Source organism: Gracilinanus agilis, chromosome 1, assembly GCF_016433145.1.
Source record: "Gracilinanus agilis isolate LMUSP501 chromosome 1, AgileGrace, whole genome shotgun sequence".
NCBI classification, from domain to species: domain Eukaryota; kingdom Metazoa; phylum Chordata; class Mammalia; order Didelphimorphia; family Didelphidae; genus Gracilinanus; species Gracilinanus agilis.
In genome coordinates, this window is record NC_058130.1 from 127,868,866 (window position 1) to 127,893,320 (window position 24,455).

General features: G+C 37.2%; 1 protein-coding gene across 1 annotated transcript in view; it reads left to right on the forward strand.

The window, feature by feature from the left end:
* LOC123230865 (histone-arginine methyltransferase CARM1-like) overlaps positions 1 to 24,455 on the forward strand; it is a 259,765-nt gene that overhangs the window by 162,422 nt on the left and 72,888 nt on the right. Inside the window, exon 5 of the mRNA XM_044657043.1 lies at positions 17,652 to 17,762. Within this exon, the coding sequence (XP_044512978.1) occupies positions 17,652 to 17,762 (111 nt within the window). The remainder of the gene's footprint in view (positions 1 to 17,651; positions 17,763 to 24,455) is intronic.

Below are 24,455 nucleotides of genomic sequence, written 5' to 3' on the forward strand. Positions count from 1 at the left end.
AATATTTGATAATTACACAGAAGTTTCATATTTGTCCAACAAGATTTTTACAGAGAAAACCCTAAGAAGGAGCCAGGCATAGTAAGAACCAAAAAAAGATCACTCAAAAATGAAATCACTAATATTTTCAGTCAAGAAATGACTTATTGGGGTAATTTTTGTTATATTGAATCGCTGGGAGCCAGGAGTTCACACTGTGATTGACAGGTGGATCAGTTGGATGTTGGAATGTTCCCAGAGAGGCATGCAGACAGGAGAGGGCAGTTGGCCCGGGGTGGGGGTGGTGGTAATAAAAACCACCCTGGTAGCCCTGGCAGGGGTTCTTGGTTCTTGTCCCTGAGACTTGAGATCAGTGGATCCTGGTCTTTGTGGAATTGAGACTTGCAAACTCAGCCCTGCAAGCTCCTCCTGTGTTTCCTGTACCATCATCAACCTGTACCCAGACCATCATCTCTGATTCTTCTGCCCCTAGATATTAGGAAGTCAATCATCTTAGTTATCTAGGTTTCCCAGGGCCTGGGAGGGATCCGGGAAGTGGACAGGAGAAGAAGAAGAGGGTGGAAAGGGGTGGATATCTCAAATTGGTTAGGCTTATCATCTAGTGAAGAAGAAGTTAAAAGATTATACAGCAGTTTGCCTACTCTCATGTGGCTCTGGCCAGGCTGTACCAGAGAGAAGCTAATCATCTTAATTCATTCACTTGCCTACAGTTTAGAGATTCATCAGTATCATTTTAAATTAGGGTCTCCCAATACCTCCATCCAAACCCATTATCCTCTTTTGTTAAATACAACCAAAGTACCTTCCTGAATTGGTTGTTCAAAGCTTCTTTGGGAAGGGAGGCACGCAGTCAGATTCCAACGTTACCCAGCTAACGAGCCCACTAAATAATATCAATTAACCCCAGGTGGGTCCTGAAGGGACCATCCATTGACCTAAAGGATCCTGCCTGGGCAACTGTTATAAAGGAGAGAGGTGCCATCCTATCCTCTCTCTATACTCCATCTACATCTACATCTACATCTAATAGATAGGAGTAGTGGTCTTTTATTATAACATTTTGCAAATGCAAGAGATCTTGCATAAATCCTGCATTACATAACTGATATGGGAAACATTCCTAAATCAGCTATCCATATTTGGTCAGTTTATAACTTGTTAGGACAAAGATTGGTACAAAGTTACAAGGAAAGAAAAAATGAAGATAAGGCATACCGTTTTTATTTTTTAACTTCAAACTCACCTATTTAGAAAATTTTATCAATCATTTAAAATGTGATCTCAACAGAAAAACACATAAACACCAATTATAACAATTCTAGAAAGATGTTTAAAGTTTATCAATTGCCATATCAAAAAGACCAAAAGAGTTTTTAAAACTCTCCTTGTTAACAAACATTTGAGTTGCTTGCCCAACAGACACATATGGCAGCAAAGGGCAATATCAGAGTAGAATATAAAATCAAGTCTAAAATCTTATGGAGAGGAAGATTATGAACAATATCACCTCACAAAGTAGAGAAAATAAACTAATATAAAGAAATCATGGTCAGAGATCCATCAAAGCAAAAATCATTCCATTAACATTTACTGACACACCTGGAAGGGCAGGGATAAAAAAACAAAAAGAAATATGGAAAAGTTTTGCAAAGATTTTTTTAAATATTAAAATCTCTTTTCTCTTTGGAAGAAAAGTATAGCCACAACATAGATTCTCACATCATAGTCCCAGATGGGTATATAAAAAGAGATGAAAGCAGCATCAAAGAAAACAAAGACAGAAAAAGCATCACTATTAGACCAACTGTACATAAAGGAGAATTTGTTCAGGAAAAAAAAGGACCAAATGAAGGTTTAGGAATTGATTCTCAAAATGTTTAAAGGAAGGAAAGATATTGAAGGCATGGTAAAAGTCTCAGATTTTATTATTTATTTTTAAACCCTTCCATCTTAGAATCAATACTAAGTATTGGTTCTAAGGCAGAAGAGCCATAAGGGCTAGGCAATGGGGGTTAAATGACTTGCCTGGGGTCACATAGCCAGGAAGTGTCTGAGGACAGTTCCAATTTTACTAATCTGTTTTTAAAGCTACCAATAACTATCTAACTGGATGCCTGCTTTCCCATCTATACAAAGTTTTGTGAGAATAATTACATCCATCAAGGTCAGCCTTTATGTATTAATAACAGATAGACTTTCATGAGAGATATTCTACAAGATATCACAGTTTGACCCTCATACATTGACTGAAGAATGTAGAAAAGTAAGATCCAACTTTACTTTTTGTTCATTAGGTATAAAAAACCCTTTTGATTCAATAGACCATAACTGCCTCTTAAACACTCTCTCTCAACATGGTATCTCCCAAAAAAATACATTAAAATTATGGAGAATTTCTATATGACAACGAAGATTTCCTTCTGACCATAAAAGCTAAGCAAGGCACAAAACAGGGATATGTATGCTTCCTGAAAGTATTTGTCCCTGTCATGAAGGAGAGACTCTTCTCCTCCTTATGTTTCCATTTGCAAATAATATCATTGTCCCAAGTCCTAAAATATGGCAGGGCCCCCTGACTAAGAGCTATAACTACCCTAACATTTCACATAAGTAAAAAACAAAACAAAATAAAACAAAACAAGATGAAGAATGCTTGTCGTTACCATAATATACTGTTGAAGTTGTGAATTGGTTCAATTATTCTAGAAAACAATTAGGAATTTTACTAAAATGGTCACTAACCTGTTCATGCCCCTAAACCCAGAAATACACTACTAGTATACATCCAAGGAAGTCAAAAACAGAAGAAAATATTCCATATACATGCATGCATATTCGTATCTGCTTCAGCACTAATTATAGTATCATCAAACCTGCCAACTTTAGGGAAGATTTAGATAGGAGTCACACAGGAGGGGCAGGCAGAGATGGTTTGCAATCTTCTTCCTTGAAAAGGGCATCCAAATCTATGATATCACCGATGCATTTGAGTAACTGAGTAAAGAACTAGAAACAAAACAGGTGTCCATTGATAGGAGAAATGGGCAAACAAATTGTGGGGTATGAATGTAATTGAATATTATTGCACTAGGAGAAATAATAGATACTCATAGAAATACTCTATAGAACTCAGAGAAATGTGGAAAGACTTGTATGAGCTAATGCCACATGAAGTACATAAAACCTAGGAACAGCTTCTGCAGGCTTTAAGAAAGACTTTAAGAATTCCGATCAGTGCAATTACCAATCATGGTTTCATGGACTTGATAATAAAACATGCCTCCTCCTCTTTGGTAGGTAGGTGATAGACCAGAGGTGTAGAATGAGGCATAAATGTTCAGACATGACTAATGTATGGTTGTATTTTATTAGACTTTATTTGTTTGGGGTGAGATGAAGTAGGATGGGGAGCAGAGGGAAAAATAATTAGTAGGAAATGACGGGAAAAATATATCAATAAAACATTTTAAAAGGGGAATTAGAGAGAAAGATAAATCCCCAGCCTTTCTCATCCATAATGGTATCACAAAACAAGTCAATCTTTGGAATAAACGTGTTAGGAGATGATTACAGTTTAAAATAGAATGCATATTCATATTTTTGGAATAAACTATTTCACAACTTTACTTTAAAATAAAAGTTTTTAATCTAGTAAGGGAAGGGTATAACATATACAACAAAGTATAAAGGATAATAACAGAGATTTCTATAATGTTCTAGGGTTTGTGAAGCATAAACTTTCATCTCATTTGACCCCCCACAATGATATTGTGATTTAAGTGCTGTTATAATCCTCAGTTTATAGATAAGGAAATAGAGGCTCAGAGAGGCTAAACAGATTGCTAGGATCACACAGCTAGTAAATTTTTAATGCCAGAAAAATTTTAAATCCAATCTTCCTGACTACAGATTCAACACTATCTAGCACATCAACAGTTTCTCTTCATCAAGGTAAAATTTGTTGAGTGCAAAAAAATCCAAAGTCCTCAGAAAATGTGTAACTGATGCTGGGTTCTATAAATAAGAATATTGGCAACTGCTTTAAGCATTCTGTTTGTCACATGTGGTTTTCATAGTAGCTTTTGAAACTTGGGGGTGCTCAGTTCTTCATTTTCACTCCACAGAGTCCATCATTTTCCAAGTCTTATCACTTCATCCTCCATCACATCTCTTGCCTCTGTCCTATTCTCTCCACTCATACCATAACCATCACAGAACTGTGATCGTCACAATGTTTGTTCATAATGTCTGATTTATAGATCTATATTGCTTGATAAGAATATAATTGTCATTTGAGATTTTTGTAATAGCAAGTGACATATTTCTCTGAATACAAATGCTGGAGTCTAGACTCTTTGTTAGAAATTAAGAATTCTCCACTCCCTACCACCAAAATTCATATGCAAAATCCCAAGGGAATTTGCCCCTCTGAGGCAAAGATTCTTTTGTTCTCCAAGGAACAATGTTAAGGACCTTTTCTCTTGGCAGTAGAAAAAGTTCTTTACAACATAAAGAAAATATTGTGGATAATTCGACTATTTCTTTTCCACTTACAAATGCAATTTATTTCAATTTCACTATTGCCTCATACCCCTAAACCATGGGGAATAACCACCTCTTTCCAAAATTGTGATATTGTTTCGCTCTACTCAAGTAAAGTAGTTTTTCATTGCACTCTAATTCTCACAGATAACAGATTTCGGTATTCCAAAGGAAATAAGAGAGATGATCATTCTATGCCCACCCTTGCCAGTCACTCTCCTAGAATCCTTGTGAACTATAAAATTGAAACATTACTGAAGTACATCAGAGGGGGGAACCTTTAGATTTTTTTTTGCCCCTTCCTTCTTCTTCACTTCCTGTGACCAGTTGTCAACCAGATCCTGTCAATTCTTACCTCCACAGCGTCTGACCCTTGAATGTACCCCTTCCTCACTATTTATCCTGTTATTACCCAAGCTACCACCCATCTGGACTCTTAAAATAGCTTCTGAACAAAGCTTGCCTCCTCTCAGATCCTGTTCTAAATTGTCCTTCCTGGTGCTATCTGAATAATCATTCTTATCCATAAATTCAATTAGGTCTCTCCTTTTAAGGAAAAAAAAAGATTTTTAATAGTACTTTGTGTATATAATTTAGGTTCTTTGACCTGACAATCAAGGCTGTCCACTGTCTAGCACAACCTTCCCATTTTAGCCTTTTTCCAAAGCAAAAGCCAAACTCTTCTTATCCTTTATGGAAAAGAAAAGTCTTAAAAACAAAACAAAACAAAAAACATCCAAATCTGATCTGTCTCTTCTTTAAAAGTCTCAAACATCACTTATTGTCACAGGGACTTGATTTTAAACGTAGTTCTTAGACCTAGACTTAGCTGTCATTAAACATTCAAGGTAGAAAGCACAATAATTATAGTCCTACATTCCTATAGCAATTTTAGGTTTATAAGTATTTTCCCCTTTTTTTGTAAATAAGTTTTTGTTATCATTTTTAATATTATATTCATTTTCCCCAGTGTCTCTCCTGAGCCTTCCACCAAAGAATCAACCCATATAAAATAGTATTTTTAGGATAAAAAAGGAAAGAGGGGAAAAAAATTAACATAACTGATTGTTACATTTGAAGAAATCTGAGAATATGTGCAATCTATAATACAGCATATACAAGTACTTTCAAACCCCCTTACCTCCCAACAATGTGAAGTAGACAACAATAAGCATATAGCAATTTAATTGGTAAGAAGCACTTTACATATATTTATATGATGTATAAATATTATTATTTCCATTTTAAATATAGGGAAACTAAGGATCTTAGAGATGAAATGACATGCCCAAGGTCACATGGTCAGATAAGTGCCTTTGAAAGGCATTCAAAGACAGTTGTGAGATTACAGGGGAAAATCTACCTGGAAAGGGAATTAGAAAGAAAGTGTAAATCTGGCCCTTTTTAACCTGTTGGTTTTATGTCTGTAGGCTATGTTCTAACCTGAACTGGAATTTTATGACCCAGAATTCCTGACTGCAGCACTCTTCTCATTCTGCTATCAATAATCTTAGAGAGTTTTCCATTTCTGGGTCCTTCCAGATGGGCTTTATAATCAGAAAAAACCATTAGAACTTTGTGGTGAAGTAATTTCTCACAGGGAGATGAGCTAAAAGAATAATACCAATACTAACTCCCATTTCAATAGTTCTTTCTTTACCTGCCTGTGAGATAGGTAGTGTAAGTATTATAATCCCCATTTTACAGAAGAGAAAACAAACAAAGAAGTTAGAAATTGACTGGATGGGTGTTTAATCTTCAACTTTGGTTTTATCTGTCCTTTCCCTGTTCTCTCCCCACCCCTAACATTGATCGTTAGTTGTTGGCTCCAAGCAAAATGAAGAACCAGGAACTCATAAGCATCAACCTCTCAGTTTTTGACTGATGGCTCCTCTTTGATTGAAAATATGTTTCAATGGGTAACAGATGTTGAGTTCTATCTGAGGAACTCTTGCTGCAGAACTTCCCTGCAGTAATTAAAGTGGGAGGAAAGTAATTATATGAAAGAGCCTGGGAGATTTAAGTCCCAGCTGTGAAGACCTAAAAGAGAAAGTAATCTGTAAATCCCTGAGAATGTTAGAGAATTCTTCTTAGAAAAATAAACTGGAAAAAATAAGGAACTTGACAGATGTTGAAGACCCAGAAACTCCACCTGTCTTATGTTTATTCAGTTGCTAAGAGTTTTTCAGTCAGTCAAGAATTCAGGAGTCGTGTCAAATAGATTGGCAGGCCAGGGAAAAGATAAGGAGAAAGGAGCCGGCCATCTCTGGAAATCTGTAATGAGTGAAAATTATAGCTAAGTTGAGAGCCTTAGTATTGTGCTGGGTATAGTAGCCCCAAATAGGTCTAGGCATGTCAGAAGACAGCTGGGGGATGATTTCAGAAAAAGGACAGTAGTTAGGAAACAGGGTAACTGGAGGGTTAGTCATATGTGAGCAACATGACAGGCAAGAATAACATTTAAATATAAAGCCAACAGTAGAGGGAGTTCAGGGGGAGACACATATTCTAAAGCACTGAAGACCATTTGAATGGCAGTTGAAAGAGTGAGACCTGGGAAGGCATTCAAAGATATTTGAGAAGGTTCTGGGGAGGGTGGGGCGGGGGAACCTATCTGGAAAGGGAATTAGAAATACATGGTAAGTCTAGCCCTTTTCATCCTGTTGATTTTAAGTATACAGGCTATATTCTCCCTTTTTTTCCAAGGAACTGAGTCACACTCAATTTCTTTGTTGGAGGATACTAATAATAGTAACAATAGCAACATTTGGTAAGTATCATCCCTTCTTCGTGGTTTTGACTCCTTTTGGCAGCATCTGATGAAGCCTATAGACCCCTTCTCAACATAATGTTTTTAAATGCATAAAATAAAATACTAAGTATTACAATGGAAACCAAACATATGGAATAACAGTTATCAAGCTGTTTTAAAAACAAGTTCATGGACCCCAGAGCAACTGTCCCATGGTCATACAGCTAATAAGTATCAGAGTCAGTAAGTGTTCAAACCCAGTTTCTTTTATTCCAAATACAAGTCTCTTTCTATTATGGTACACCCCCCCCCTTATGGCTCTTTACTCTTAGCAAACATCTTCCTTCATTCTTCGCCTTCAGGTGGTCTCTGCAGAATCACTCATGTCAAACATATACATAAAACAGATGAATAATTTTTCTTCCCTTATACAATGTAAGTTCCCTGAGAGCAGATATTGTTTCCCATTTTTGCTATATTCCTAGCACTTGCCACAGGATAGCATTACTCAATGAATGCTTATTGATCAATGGGAAGGTTCATTTCCATACTGTCTAAAATAGTTGAGGGCACGTCTTAAGCTTCATGCAGCTGTTTGTCCCTACTGCCAACTGCCTGCAGCTGGCTGCTGTTAAAAGTGGTCCCCAGAGTCTGACCCAGGGCTTCTTACCTCACTTTTCTAAGTTAGTGTGGATTTTTCCTTCTCATGTAAACTGTTAATGGTCTTGGTACAGTGGAAAGTGGGCCGAATTTCAAGTAAGAGGACCTGGGTTCAGATGCCCCCTCTAAAATTTATTAATTGAGTGACCTTGGACTTAACTAACCTACATCATTCAGTGTCCTCATCTGTGAAATGAGGGAACAGAAACTAAGTGGTGTCTGAGGTCCCTTTTAGCTCTAGCTCTCTCGACCTATGAATTTAAACTCACCACTCTTCCTTCATATCTGGAAAAAGGAGTATTTAAAGCCAGGGCTAAAGGGAGTGGCATAAATCTATGATCTGACTAGAGCTTTTATCAAATTTGTGCTGGCCACCAGACACCACAGCTCTAAGGGTCCATCACTTTAGGATGCTTACTCAGAATCTGTCACTACTAGAAAAGCAGCTAGTATTTTGGAAGCACTCCCTGATGGTGCAGGGGTGATATCACTAACAGCCTATTGCTGGGAAAAGGCCAAAAATATGTCTTCAGTGATTCCCTCAGTTAAAATGTGAATGCCATTTTGGGTCATCTCTTCAGAGGCCTGACTGTCCCTGAGGACCTCATTTGGCTTCTGTTTTGGAGGATAGTCTTCCCCCATGGCATAAGCCTCCCTATCCTGTGCCCCCAGAGCCCTCCAACATGACTAGCCTTTTGACAACTTTCCAGCAGCAAAATGAAAAATGGGCTCAATAAAATCTGGGGCTGAGATAAAGAAATGAGATTAGGGGCGCTGTGATGGCCCCAAGCCTGCTTCGGCTGAAAGAGCATGACAGTGTTAGCTGTCTTAATAGCCACTTGTCTCCCAGAGTCCTGAAAAGCCAGTCTATCTACATTTGAAGCTGTGGGCTTTCATTCGAGCCCATATTTGTCATGAGGAATTGCTTTGTTCTCTGTGGAGTCTGGACACAACTAAGCCCTCAGAGGTGTCACATTGAAAGTTACTTTGCTTGATTTCACATGCACAATGACTCTCATGACTCCCTCTTATTCTTTCCTATTTACGATTCAGAATTGTATATCAAAATATTTAAGTTACGTGTGACAAATGTAGTAAAGTGATAATAATAATGGCTCACATTTCTATAATTAAGGCTTAAAAACTTTTCCTCACCAGATAGGAGATAGGTAATGCAAGTATTATTATTAGCCACATTTTACAGATAAGGAAACAGCTTATAGATTAGTTGAATGTCTTGATCTTAGACACACAACTATTAAATCTTAGAACTGGGACTTGAATTCAGAACTTCTGACCTTTTCAATTTTTTGACACACTCACACACGCATCTTTTTCTGGAAATATCCAGATAATTAAAGGGTTTTTTTTTCCTCAGTTTACTTGGAAAGTTGCTTCAATTCCCTTTGCTCCAATAGTCACAGCTTAAAAGACAAAGTTGTCTCTGAAGAGAAGGTAAGAAGACACATCTCCTTCCGATCTTTAGAGAGGTGGGGGAATAAGGGTATAAAACACTGTATATGTATAAATTGCTAGACTTAGTTGATGATTTGCTTAGTTTGGGCAAACCATTTTCCTTCCTGCCCCTTTCTTTTCTTTTGAGGAAGATAGCTTACTGAAGTGGAGAGGGAGAAGTTATATATTCAAAAATGAAAGTGATACCAATATAAGCTAAAAAAAAATTTGCAAAGAAAAAATAATTGAAGTGTCTTACATCTGGTCTTACAAATGGATGAATACTTTTTTGTGATTGGACAAGATAAAACTGAGCTTCCTCAATGGGACCCAAAAGGTGTGGTTCAAATACCAGCTCTTCATGTGACCTAAAGCACATCATACATCACTCTATACATCCATTTCTTCCTCTATCCTGAGACTGAGAAGGACTAGATATCCTTTAAAGGGCATTTTGGTTCTAAATCATGTGCTTTAAGTGCAGAGGCACTCAAAAGTGACTAAGAAGATGGTTTCCAAAATATTTCATTTGGGGCTGAAGGGCATTTTAGGAAAGGCAATGGGTGTTCTGTCTTTTCTCAAAGCTATTTATTACAGTCCATGTATCATGCTTTGCCCCCTGAGATGCAGTCATGTGTGATCTTGCAATGGACCATGGCTGCATGAATAATGATTTCCACCGGGTAGGTGGTAGAGAGCTGTTTGTTGATATTTTTTTATGAGCATGGCCAGCTTCACAGCAAATTACTGGGATTGGGTGGCATTTTTACTTGGCCATGCTGCTAATCACCCAAAGCCCTGAGAAACAGTGTGGGATAAGGCAACAGCTGTAGAATTAATGTAACAGAGTACTGTGGGCACATTACTCACAGCGTGTTCCCCCAAACTAATGGCACTGTATCTATGTCAACACTGCATGATCCTGGTGTAAGGACCCTGGATGTTTCCTATCTGTGGTTGGCTTGTTTTTATGTGCTGTAAGAGACAAAAAACTTTCTTCATTTGCCTGGGAAAATGTTTACAAAATAATTATTTGCTTTTCTTGTTTTCAAAACTTCACTGGCTTCCATATTTTGTAGTTTTAGACTTAAAAAATATTGAGAAATATAAACCATGTAACAGACATGGGATTAGAGGCAAAGCTAGATATTGGATCATCTGTCAACAACTGGAAAGGAACTCAGGATTGTCTCCTTCTCTCTCAATCAGACCCCTTTCTTGATTCTGAGATCACTAAACATGAAGATGAAGGAGAATCAACAGATATTAAAACTTCCTTAATCCCCTTTGAGCATGACAATGGCAACAAAGAAAGGTTAGCACTACAACATATATAGTATGTGTGTGCATATGTGTATGTGTGTGTGTGTAGCTCTATAGAGTAGTTCTGCTATTTCCTAGACATATAGCTTTAAATCACTTAAACTTCAATGAGCCTCAATTTCTTCATCTGTGAAATGGAAATCATACTTGTATTATCGCCTCTCTGAGAGTCTTTCTTGTGAGAGGAGATAATGAGATAATGGAAGTAAAGTGCTTTGCAAACCTAAAAACACCATATAAATGTCAGATATTATCACCATTCTCTTGAGGGCCCTTAAATTGTGACACCTTCAGTGAGATATTTTCTTGATGTGTTTGCTCTCAATTTCTATCTTCTTAAGTACCATGCCCACTTCCTCAGCACGTGCGGATTAAATTTCTCTACGATGTAGTGATAATAAGAATCAGCGTCTTTACTTGAGGATCAATTTTCAAGACATCTCTAAAAAAGGAAAATTCTCATCTCTTTTAAATCTGGAAATTGTATCAAAGATATCCTTGATGAAAACATGAGAAGGGAACAGGCAGACTTTCACAGACAATTTTCAACCACAGTTGATATATCCAGTTACAGAGATGTCTGAGTGGTACAGAGTGGTGGGTCAAGCTCAAATAGAAAAAGGGAAACTGTACACAAGAATTGCTACAGGTCACATATTGACTTAGATCTAAAGTGTAATGTTATCTATGTTTTATTGTATTTCTACTTATTTTGTTAAGTATTTCCCAATTCCATTTTAATATGATTTGGGTACACTCAGGACCCAAATTTATTAACTCTGCTAAAGATCCCACTATGTTTATTACTTATCAATTATAATAAAACAGTTGATTTTGCAGAGAAAAACATAGACTTAAAAATTTTCCTTTTACAAGAAGTCTCTCATTTATTTAAAAATATAGGTGATTCAAGGGGCCAGCTACATGGCTCAGACCTAGAGACAGAAGGTTCAAATGTGGCCTCAAATACTTCCTACCTAGGTAACCCTGGACAAGTCACTTAATCCCCATTGCATCACCCTTGTCACTCTTCTCACCTGGAACCAATATACAATATTAATTCTAAAACAGAAAGTAAAGATGTGTGCGTGTGTATACATAAAATGTGTGTATGTATATATGTGTGAATCCCTGCCATATGCAACCCAAAGTAATTTCTTCCCCTAATCTTCTGATCATCAGTTGAAGCATCATAAAACAATGAGTCATCCTTGTCATAATTGTTATTATCTGTCATGGAAGAGTTCATGTATGAAGTCCAGATGTAAAACTACCCATTGATAATAACGTTTGCCAGATATTCCCTTTATATAGGACATTGTGCATATTGTGTCAAACCCCAGAACCATAAAGACCTTTCTCAGACCCTTAGAATGAAATGGATGAAAAATTTATGTTGTCTAGATTATGATATACTATTGAATTGACAACCTATTGAGTTAATTCATCAATACATATATCTTGGGTTGGAGCTGCAGATGGACAAGTTGAATAGGAAAAGGAAAGTGGTTTGGATGCTACTGGGAGAATCCAACAGTTCTTTCACTAATCCCAAGCTGTTTCTTGACCCTACAGCTCATCTTTTCATTATTTCCTTCATAATAATATGTAAAGGACTCAAATTCTAACGGGGTATTGCCAGCCATATTTAATGCTAAAGGCACCAGTATGGACCAAGAGTTGGAGGAAAAAAAGACCTAGTTATCTCTCTTAGCTTTTATCCATGCTTGACTTCTTGGGATCATAAAGGATTTCATAGCCCAGCTTCCATATAACTCCTATGAGATTTCTTTGGCAGAACTCTCTGAAATGGATTTTGTGGTCGCATGATCACCACTACAGGTTAAATGGAAATTACAAGAAATTTCTAATACTGTCAAATAAAGGTTTGGGACAAATACAAGTCCTCCTAGCAGAGGAAAGCAAGTTCAGAAGACAGATTAATAGTTGTCTAATAGGCCTGTCCAAAAAAAAAAAAAAAACTTCTCTCCCCTTAAAGAGATAAATTCCTCCTTTTCTAAGCTGTTAAATGGATATGCGAGGGCCTTGCCTTTCTAAAAAAGCTGAAGATTAGCCTCTGAACAATAAACTTGAAAAGAGAGATGATAGTTGTTTGGAGAATGGCTAAATGAATGCAGTCCTTGAAGGTAAAAGAATATTACTGTGTTGTAAGAAATGATGAGTGTGATAAAAACAGAGAAGAATGAAAAGATTATATGAACTGAGCAGAGTAAAAAAATTTACACAATCGTATACAACAGTGTAAATAGAAGGAACAACTATCCAGACAAAAGAAGTGTGTTGCAAAATTATAATGAATAAATGTAGATCAAAAGAAGAAATATGAGAAGATATATCCCATCCCCTTGCAGAGGTGGGAGATCCACAATTGTGATACATTGCACATATTTTCAGACTTTTTCAATGTAGTCATAAGCTATGCTGAGTTTTTCCTTTTCTTTTTTTTTCTTGTCTTTAAAAAATACTGTTACATATAATGACTCTCTGGGAGGGTAAAGAAGGATACTAGGGGAAACTTTGGTGATGTGAAAAAAAAACAGTAAATATTTATTTTAAAACTTAGAGATAACAGAGTCTACTTCCTTTTATGGAAAAGGGCTAACCCTTTAGCTGAGGACTCTAGCTGAAGTTCAGCAGATATTAGCAGTGAGAACAGCTCATGGGGGAGAAGGAGAGGAAGCAGAGGTAATGTAAAATCTAACAGGAAGAGATAAGAATTCCAGTGGGAATCAGGCCCCATAAAAACAATGCCATGATATTAAAAGAAAATATTGGCTGGCATATTGCTGGTATCTCCATGCATAAGACCTGGCCAAATATCGCACACATAGTGCATATTTTCCTCCTCACCAATCTCTATGATTCCTTTTTCTGTCCATTCTTTCTACTGATGATTGTAAGAGGTGGTGCTCCAGGTTTATGAAAAAAGTGTCTAGTACTACTTTTTTTTTTTTTACTATGCTATTTTACTAAATGCCTTTAGCACCTAGAAGATCACACATTGTCAGGAGCTTATGAGCTCTGGCTTTGAATAGATTGTAACTTACAGTGTCTTTAGATTCAGTAGACTCAGAACAGAGTAGGGGAGGTAGAATTGAATCCATTTTTAGAAATGGTGAAGCAGGCAGCTTTTCAGTGTCAATATTCTCCCTATGGTGCTATATGGGTATAATTCATGGAATGCCACACACTTACAAGAACACAAATTTCAGAAATCCTAAAGGAAGTGATCTATGGGTAAGAAGACTATAGCAGATTGTCACCAATGATTTGTGTGCATGAAGTAGTATAAAATAATGAAAGACATCATCAGGGATGTGTGTTGCAGAAAAGTAGGCATACCAATTGTGTAATAACAGTGAAGGATACAATGACAAATCTAACTATTTCACTGCTATCCATAAAATATTAAAAGAACCAGGGAAAAGTCTTAGTATAGTCATTCTCAAAGTGTAGTCCAAGGATCTCTGGATCCTCTAGACTTGTGTTGATGAACATATGGCACGTGTGCTGGAGGGGGCTGTTCCCTTCCACCTCTCTATGCATGCCTGAGGACATTTCTCTCTTGACCCTTTCCTCTGCCCAGCAGTCAAATGGGAGCACTTCCTTTCTCCCCTGTTTGGGATAAGGGGGCAGGAGGTTGGGGGTGGGTGGGCTCACATGCTATATGAGAGTTGCAGTTTGAGCAATTGGTCTCTAAAAGGTTTGCCATCACTGCCCTAGACCCTTTAGAGAGATTACAAACTCAAAACTATTTTCATAATAATACTAAAAATACCTCCCTTTTCCAACTATACATCTTTGTGAGGCTAGATTTTCTCCATACACTCCAACAAAAATAGTATACTGCAATAGATTCATACAAAAGCAAGTATGAGGATCAGTCTTTCTTCTTATAAGCCAGATAGTGAAGTGATTTGTAAAAATGTATAAAACAAAGCCTCTTCTTATATTTTTTTCATTTTGGAAAGTATAATTTTTTGTTTTATATTCTGTTGATATTTAATGGGTATATTATCAACATGTTAAATGAATTTCATATTTTCTAAGTTACTAGTTTTAATTTCTAATACAGTAAATATAAATATAGGCAGTTAAGTGACACAGTAGTTAGAGTGCCAGTCCTCACCCTTCTTCCTGAGTTCAAATCTGGCCTCAGACATTTACTGTGTGACCCTGGGAAAGTCATTTAACACTGTTTGCCTCAGTTTCCTCCTCTATAAAATGAATTGAAGAGGGAAATGGCAAATCATTCCAGTATCTTTGACAAGAAAACCTGAAATGGGATTACAAAGAGTTGGATGTGACTGAAAAATGACCAAACAAAAATAAATATTAATATATCTACCCCAAATAACCAAAAGTTCTGTAAAGTTTTACAGAGTACAATGTGGGTCTAGAGAAAAAGTTTCAGAACCACTGCTCTAGTATATTGAATAAGTCCTTCACTGAGGATTTATGGAAAACTATAGAAAAGAATGTTGCAGAATGAGAAGGCTTAGCTGAGTTCAGTGAAATCATACATCATTCCATCAGAGTATTATTTTCCTTCTGAAGTGTACCCAAATCCTTCTGATGAATCTCTCAAATGTACTCTTCTTTGACACTGACCCAAAATGTCACCTGCTAACAACAAAACAACAAAGAGAGAGAAATATGACCAGGGTCAAAGAACTTGAAAGATTTTAGCCACTTCTCCCATAAAAATCACTACCTCTGTGGTTAACCTTGTATCTTGGAACAAAAAAGCTTTTCATTCCTTTTGTCCAAAGGGATGAATGCAAAAGTGATATGGCCTGCCCACTATCAGCCTTAGAAACATCAGAATATCTAGCCTGAAAGAGGAAGGGGTCTAAGAAATGAGATAAAATGACCAAATGATCTTGGAAGTTAGACATAGTCTAGACCAGGTTCAGAAATTTTAGCAAATTGCTTCTCTTCTCTGTTTTCTCACCTATAGATAAAAGGGTTGAACTATACAATCTCTTAAGTTTTCTTCATGCTCTAAGTCCTATGGTTAATGAACCAAAACTCCTAAATCACTGCTGAAGCAGAATCATGATCTGAGATGTCAGCTCTATTATAATTTATAGCATTGTAAATTAGGTTTATTCTTTCATCTAAACAGTTTCTTTCTATATTTTTTATGTTCACAAGCATATCTCCTTAAGATCATCACAGATTTTAAAGCTGAAAAGGGATCTTTTTAGATCATTTAGGCCAGGGGTTTGCAAACAACCACTGCTCCATGAACTAAGAATGGTTTTCACATTTTTAAATGAAGTTTTATTGCATTTAAAAATATAAAAAATCTATTCTTAGCTGCAGGCACAGGTGCCTGGATGTGGCCTTCCAATAGTTTAGTGATCCTTGGTCTAGTCTAACTCTCTTTTACAGATGGGGAAACTAAGACCCACAAATGTTAAATAATTTGTCACACAGTAAGAAGCACAATTCAGATAGAATTCATCCTTCAAATCTAGCATATTTTCCATTTAACTAAGTTAACTCCTCATGACAGGAGAGAAGGCAAAGAATTATTTAATGCTGTTTTGAGAAGAAAAGATTTTAAAACCCTTTCTTAGAATGGCAATATGTATGCAGACAGGGCTAAAGGGAAAAGAGGATATTAAAGACATGAGAAACTTTCATTTTCTTTTTTTTTAATTCAACCAAAACTCTATAAGGTTTTGTTTACATTATCATTTGTGTTTGCTTATGTTTTTTCATATGTGTTCTTATAATTATAAAATAGTAGATTCCATGTTAGAAATCTAATTCATGAAAGCCATTAAGATTTCACTTACAACATACAAGTGTATACCCATATGATAGTAAGAATTGTGAGGGGACCTTGACTTTGCACAGAAAGGGAGAGGTTTGGATATAGTGCTAACAGGAGAGAGGCAATTGGGAGAGGAGAGTGGGAACAAGAAGGGATCTGGTGGAACAAAAGCCAGGCAAGCCTTCTCCCTCCAGATGGGAATACCTGCCAGAAGTTTCTTAAAGGAAGAAAATGCATATCCTCTTTTTTTCTCAACTTGCTCCAACCATTAAAAGGGATCTGGCTTTCCTTTTCCTGTAAATTATTCAAGAATTTTCTTATTATTGAAGCCGACAAATCTTAGGAAGAAATATTAGCTCTTCAAAGAGTTCCTACCTTTCTTGGGTTAGTTACGTCCTCCCTAGGTGTCTCATTTTCTTCATTTACATAATGGAGAGAACGTACTATTTATCTCAAACATAGTATTTATCTCATGGGATCATTGATTTAGAGCTAGAAGGGACTTTATCAGCCAATCAAACCCAATCCCCTCATTTTACATATGAGGAAACTGAGGTACAGAAAACTTAAGTGACTTACCCAGAATTGCACAACTAATTAAGTGTGTGCAGTAAGATCTGATCCCAGTCATTCCTGGCAGGTAGGTGGTACAATAGATAGAATGAAGGACCTGCGTCAAGAAGATTCAAATTCAAATCCAGCCTCTAACTCTATGACCTTGGAAAACCATTTAATCTCTCTTAGTTTCCTGATCTATAAAATGAAGGTAATCATTACACCTGTTCCCAATAATGTCTCAAGGATAAAATGAAACTATTTATTAAGTGCTTTTGTAAACTTCAAAGTTCTATATAAATGCTAGTTATTATTATTATTATTATTATTATTATTATTATTATTATTATTATTATTATTATTCCTGGCATCAAGCCTTGTATTCTATTAAAACATAAGGTTTCTATAAGAAAAATACTTAATAAACCACTAAGGGTTTGTAAGTGTGAGTTAATGACATGATAATTCCAAAAAGAAACTATGAGATTATTATTTACTTTGTAGGTATGTTATTACCTCCCCTTCCCCATTTCCTTCTATTTTCCCCTCTTGTTTAAGGTGGTCCTAGATGTTGGCTGTGGATCCGGAATTCTTTCCTTTTTTGCTGTGCAGGCTGGAGCCAGGAAAGTTTATGCCGTTGAAGCTAGTGCTGTAGCCCAGTATGCCGAGGTAAGTGTATTCATTCACTTTGGGGCCAAGGGTTCTCAGATTCTAGAGCTTCTTCTGACAACCACATGGTAGCTAGAATAAAAGAGAACTTGGACACCAAGCCCTGGTGTTTACAGCTGGCCTTTTTCCAGTAGGCATCTCTGTTCCATTTATACAATGAAAACAAAAATTGTTTATCCATTGTTGGGAAGTAAATATAACAAAATTATAAAGCAACCCTCTTCTGATTTAACCAATGAAAGGGCTTCTCTTTTTTAAATAATTAAACAGAATAAGGATCCTAAATACTGCCACTTCTCCTTACATTTAATAAGTAAGTGTGTTTGGTTTGGTTTTCATCTGAGTCTGTGATTTCATGTGTGTAGGGAACTTCCCATAAGAAAACTCCCCCTACCAAACACACTGTCTGATATGGGTTTTGAACCCAGGTCTTCCTGACATCAAGTTCAGCCCTCTATTTGCTAGACTCTAAGGTTTCTATAAGGCAAACAGTTTACTGATATGTAACTTTAATAATTTAATAGAAATGTCTAGGCCATCAAGTTAAGTCACAGGCTTGGGATCACACAGCCAGAATGTATCAGAGGCAAGGCCAGGTCTTCCTGACTCACAAGGACAGGGTGCCTCTCACTTAAGTACATTACTGATTGGAAATGTTCTAATTCATTTAAGCGTCATTTGTGCTCAGTTTTCTCATAGGGACTTGGCTTGTCTAACACTATATTTGAGTAAAAAGTAAGTATTCATGCTTGAAGGGGCCTTTCAGATTTCAGAGCCCAAAAGGAGATGTTTTATTTTCAATACAGAATTGTTAACTTTCACTACCTCCTATAGTTATGGCCCCAGGAACACATCATCACCAACATACTTTACTAGGTCATCTTTTGTTCCCATTTTGTTATTTGCCACTCATTTGTACCAGTCAGTGAGGCAGTGGATCTGTGGGAGCCCTGAGCCCAACTCATTTTTGATCCTTGGGTAGACCTCTAAAACAATTTAACAGTGCCTATTAACTCAGTGTCTCTTTATCCCTTCCCCAGCTGTCTCCCTTTTACCCCCCCCCCTTACCTCCCTTGACCGGATCCAGTTCTTATTACAATGACCTTAAGGACAAGCTCCTTTAGAGGAAGGGCAAATAAGTGCCTACTACTTAGTGGTATGATCTTCCCGGAAAACCCACAGTTTCTAGCCAATTCATGTGTAAGGTGTTAGCATACTTCCCCCTGAAAGTCCCAGAGTCAGTCAGTTGATGAATCTTGTTGACTATCTCCCCAACATGTCTTATATCTATCCATCTTCTTCTATTCACTCACATGCCACCCCCCCAACCCAGTCTCACTTAGACCCTTACATTAGATGCCAGAGTATATTCCCATCATCCTCTTCTCCAATTCATCTTCAAATGATGGCCAAAGTGATCTTCCCAAAGTATATATCTAAATGTCATGCACTTCCATGGCTTTCTTTTGCATCTAGCATAAAGCTCAAACTTATCTATTTAATACTGAAAGCCTCCAATCTGTCTTATTCTGTTCTCCAGAGTCCTTAATGGAGTTGGAGAGAAATAACCAGTTTCTCTGTCATTGACTCAAGCCCCCACCATTTGTGTTCCCCTAATTTTAGGCATACCTTGTACCCCAATTGCATTTAACAGTTGAATTAGCCTTTACAAAGCAATATTTATTTAAAAGGTACAGCAGGATCAAACATTTAAACATTCACAGAAGTATAATTTCAACCTTGTACCTTATAACACTTCAGTCTCTGGGGTGGAAAAAGGGATCAGGTTCACAGATTAACTCAGTTCCTATATAGTATAGTTCTACCAGCTTCAAAGTCCAAAGCCCCCTTGTACTGGCATTGAAGCTTTCATGCTTCTCAGGGGCTTCCAGGATGGGCTAACAACAACCACCTGCCTGGGATCCTGCCTCCAAAGTTGCCATTGCCAGGACTCCCAGGTCTGAGGACTCTACTGCCTCTGCCACTTCCTAGAACTGAAAAGAATAAATGAAACAGACCAAAACTTTAAGCCTTTTTCTTGAGGTCACAAGATCTAAAACAGGGTGAGAAGCTATAGACCTTCCTTTTCTCCAACCCAGGCCAAGGTGCTTAAGCTTCAGGTAATCAGGGCCTTCAGCTCCTGAAGACAACCAGAAAAAGAGAGCAAGACCGACCCAGTGTAGTAGTTTTAAAGATACATGCTCTATCTACAGAGCCAGTGGGAAGAGACTACCCCAACCTCTGAAGTAAGTGAACACATGATGCTTCCAGAAGCAGATTCCTGCCTTTTTTTCCACATGGTGCCTCCATTTGGCTGAGTTGGGTGAGCTCAGCAAAGCTCCATTATATTCACTGATTACAGCCAGTTGATATACTAAGGAAATGTCAAACATGACACCCTAAACACTCTCAAGTTCAGCCCCCAAAAAATAAAAATACAATAAAACAGATAATATTACATTTTAAAATTAAGCCAACATGCAGCCCATAGAGATCCTTTTGAACAGATTAGTGGTCCCCATTTCTATTGGAGTTTGACACCATGAATTTTTGCCTCTGATACTTTCTAGGGCAGCTAGGTGGCACAATGAATAGAGTTTGGGCATCGAGTCAGGAAGACCCATCTTCCTGAATTCAAATTCAGATACTTACTAGGTAAATGACCCCAGGCAAGTCACTTAACCCTCTTTGCCTCAGTTTCCTCATTTGTAAAAATCAACTAGAGAAGGAAAGGGTAAACCATGCTAATATCTTTATCAACCAAAACCCAAATGGGATCACTAAGAATTGGACATGACTGAAATGACTGAACAACAACTTCTTAGCCCTGTGACCCTGAACAAGTTACTATACCACTATGAACCTCAGTTTCTTCAGCTATAAAAAGGGGATGATAATAGTACCCTGAATTCCAGTCAGATTGAACTCCTATGGACATCAGTTTTCTACTTGGTAAAATAAGAGGATTGGATTAGATGATCTCTGAAGTCCCTTCCAGCTATTAATCTACGATTTTATTATGATCTTGTAAGCCTCCTGCCTTATTCATTAATATACCATGTTCTTTCTTGCCTGTGGACTTTGATTAATACTTCATTGATACAGTATCTTACCTGGAGCAGGTACTCAATAGACATCAGTTGTATTTGCAGAGTAAGTTGACAATAACCTTATGCCTCTGGAGTTAAATCTGAAGCATTTTTTTAGTTTGCATTAGTATTGCTCTTTGGATTAAGGGTCTGTTCACGGTGCATCCAGATACTTGCTCACTTTGCCTCAAACAACACATCTGTATTGCAGATACTGGTGTATTTTTAGGTGGAAATTGAACTAATAGACACTTAATTTTCCCCCTGGAAGCTTTGTTAAAGAAAAGATAAAGTTACATCCAAAAAAAGGGGGCAATTTAGCAATGATACACAGTCTCCAGATTCTAATCAAAACTTCAGTAAACTTACTTCTGTTTCTTGAACCAGTTTTATGCATGCTAATGAAATTGAATGTCATCAAATTACACAGTATTCAACTTTTATTATGTACTATATCACAGCCTTTTAACATGTGTTCTCCTTGACCAGGAGAAACTGTGAAGAGGAGATAGGAGTGGCTGAAACTCAGAATTTAGGTAGGAAAGTATGGCCCCTTTCTAACTTTTGTAATCCTGTGTTTTTCCCTCTCTAATGTATGACTATTCTCTGCACAGTCTATTGAAGAGCAGATTCCTTCTTTGGAGAAATACTATTACTTTTGACCAGAATACTGTATATAGCAGCTACAAATTTAGTACAAAATAAGTTTGGTAAACTTGGAGGCCATAAGATGAAGTTAGGTTTGTTGGAGTCATATTTTCCACCCAGACATAATGTTGCTCCATGTTTGGTTTTGTCCACCGCCAGTCTAGTCTGTGTTAGCCCTAGTTCCGCTGATATGCATCTTCTCTCATCTCTGTTATCCTTGTTATCTGTGGTTGCCTTTCTTTTATTATATCCATTCCTTTCATATTTAGGGCCATAGAATGTTAGCTCTGGAAGGGAGCCGTAGAGACTGTCTAATCTATCTTTTTTTATTTTACAAAGAAGCTGAAGCCCAAAAAGATTAAATGATTTGTCCCAAGTGATTGCGTCATAATAGTGTCAAGCAGGAGAAGTTGATAAGTTGGGATGCCCCCAAGATAAGTGGTTCCATGGCCTGGATTCAGGAAGACCTGAGATCAAATTTAGACTTGGACACTTACTATGTGACTCAAAGCAAGTAACTTGACCTCTGTTTGACTCAGTTTCCTCAATGTTAAAATGGAGATAATAATAGCCCTCATATTTCATGGTTGTTGTGAGGGTCAAATGAGGTAAATTTTATTGTGTTTAGCACTGTGCCTGCTAATATTATAGGCACCATATAAAAGCTAGTAATTATTATTATTATTTAAATGAGAGCCCCCTACTCTTTTATCTCTATATTTTCTCCTCTCTTGATCTTAGCAGCTCCCATGGGATTAATTATTATTTCTTTTCAGATAATTCCTAGATCTATTATATATATATATATATATATATATATATATATATATATATATATATATATAAAGTTCTACCCATTCTCCTGAACTACAGCCCTACATATGTGACTCCAAACTCAGTGCTCTTTCCAGTATGCTAAACTAAAAATCAATTTAACATTTAATACTATGCAGTACCTCTCTGGAAGGCTTAAATAACTTAATTACCTGAAGAGTTTTTTTTTATTAATCAGTTTATGTTCTTTCCCAGACCAATCCAGTACCACTTCTCAGACACCTTTTAAACACCAACTATGGTCAAGAGACTATACAAGGTACTAAGGACAAACTAAGAAACAACCCCCGTCTCTAAGGGGCTTGTATTCCAAATAACTCACTCACAACAGAAATCATACAATCAAAGGAGAAGAATTAAGTGGCTTGCCCAAGTTACTGAAACTTACCCAAAACAGGATTCAAATTCAGGTTACATAACTCTCAGTCCAGAGTACTTTAGGTTGCCTTCCAATGAGAGATTATATACTTAGAGAGCAACAGAGAGAAGAAGCTTTATGTTACTATTCAAATGTAGCATGGATGCTGATGCCTAAACATTCTCCTTTCTCGTCTTTTCCTCTCCTTAAATTAGGATGATATGGGGGCAGCTCGGTGGTTCAGCGGATTGAGAGCCAGAACCAGAGATGGGTGGTCCTGGGTTCAGGTCTAGCCTCAGACACTTCCTAGCTATGGGCAACTCATTTAACCTCATTGCCTATCCCTTACCACTCTTGCCTTGGAACCAATACCTAGTATTGATTCTAAGATGGAAGGCAAGGGTTTAAAAAAAAATAGGGTGATATATACAAGTATTGATGACAGAAAATGAAAAGTATCCCAAAGCATGCAATACCTGAGTGAGACTACAAAACATGCATTTGTAAAACCAGTACACCAGTAACTGGAGTAATAAAAAGTTTTTGTAAGATAGAATTTCTGTACTCATATTCAAAGGGAGATAAGGTAAAGACAGAGAACTAGAATATACAATATTACCTGAAAAATACACTTGAGAGTTGTACAGGCCAGATACATTTGAGAAATATGGTCACATTTGCATCTTTTCGGGTTTTTTCCCTTCTCAGCCAGAAATCTAGCATCTTATAGTCTTGGTCTAATGGTTTTAGAGACCTGAGTTCACTAATTTGCCGAGTTATACAAATTTTCATCAAGGTCAAATTTGAGATCACTGGGCCAGTTTTTCTCCAATTCCATAAATAAGTTCCTTGCCCCTCTCTCCCACTGTCCTTCTCCCATATTCCTTAGGCCTCCACTGAACAGTTATTAGCATCTAGCACAAGCATGCCCTTCACCTTCATGTCAAGTGCCGATAGTGAGGTTAAACCTCTAACAGAACAAATGGTGAGGAAACAGAGAGAAGGGGCCAAGGTCACCACCCTCTCACTATCCTGGGTAGGTAAATGCATTTAAGAACACTAGTCTAGAATTAAGCATCCATAGCATCTAGGAAACAGGGCCTTGACTAATCAACTGCTTTAAGCAGAATTGAATCTGCAAGTTGAAATGTCCTCTAGACATTTCATCAAGTAATAAGAAGCAAAGCAGCCTTCCTGTGCTCCAGGAAATTTATGTAAAGCACTTGAATAAACAGGAAGACAAGCCTGCCATGCATGAGGAAAGCCTGCCTACATTGGAGAATCCAGCTGGTGGTGGGATTGTCAGAGGCGTTATTTAAAATAGGCCAAGCGGAATATATGAGTTCATTTGTGCATAGTCCATTACAGGGAGAAAATCCCTTCAGGGATATGGCACCATGATTAATGTTGAGGGAAAGCTGTTTTGGAAAAGAATGTAAAATTCAGCATTCTTGCTGCTTCTACTTAGCACCCAGTTCATCTTCTGGAGAGAAACAGGGAGGTTTCATTCATCTCATTCTATATATACCAGCAGAATATAAATTATAGAAAGGGGCAGCTTGGGTGTCCTACCAAGTTGAACACCAGAGATGAGCACCATGCATCGAGTCCCAAAGTGACAGAATTTCTAAGGGTACATTATGGTTAAGCTACATTATAGAGAAGGTCTTTTTGGAAATACCTTTGCTTTGGACCCTAAATTTTTTCTGGAAGTAGACATTGTGAACCTTTTTTCACCTACCTTAAACGTTGCCTTGTCTAAAG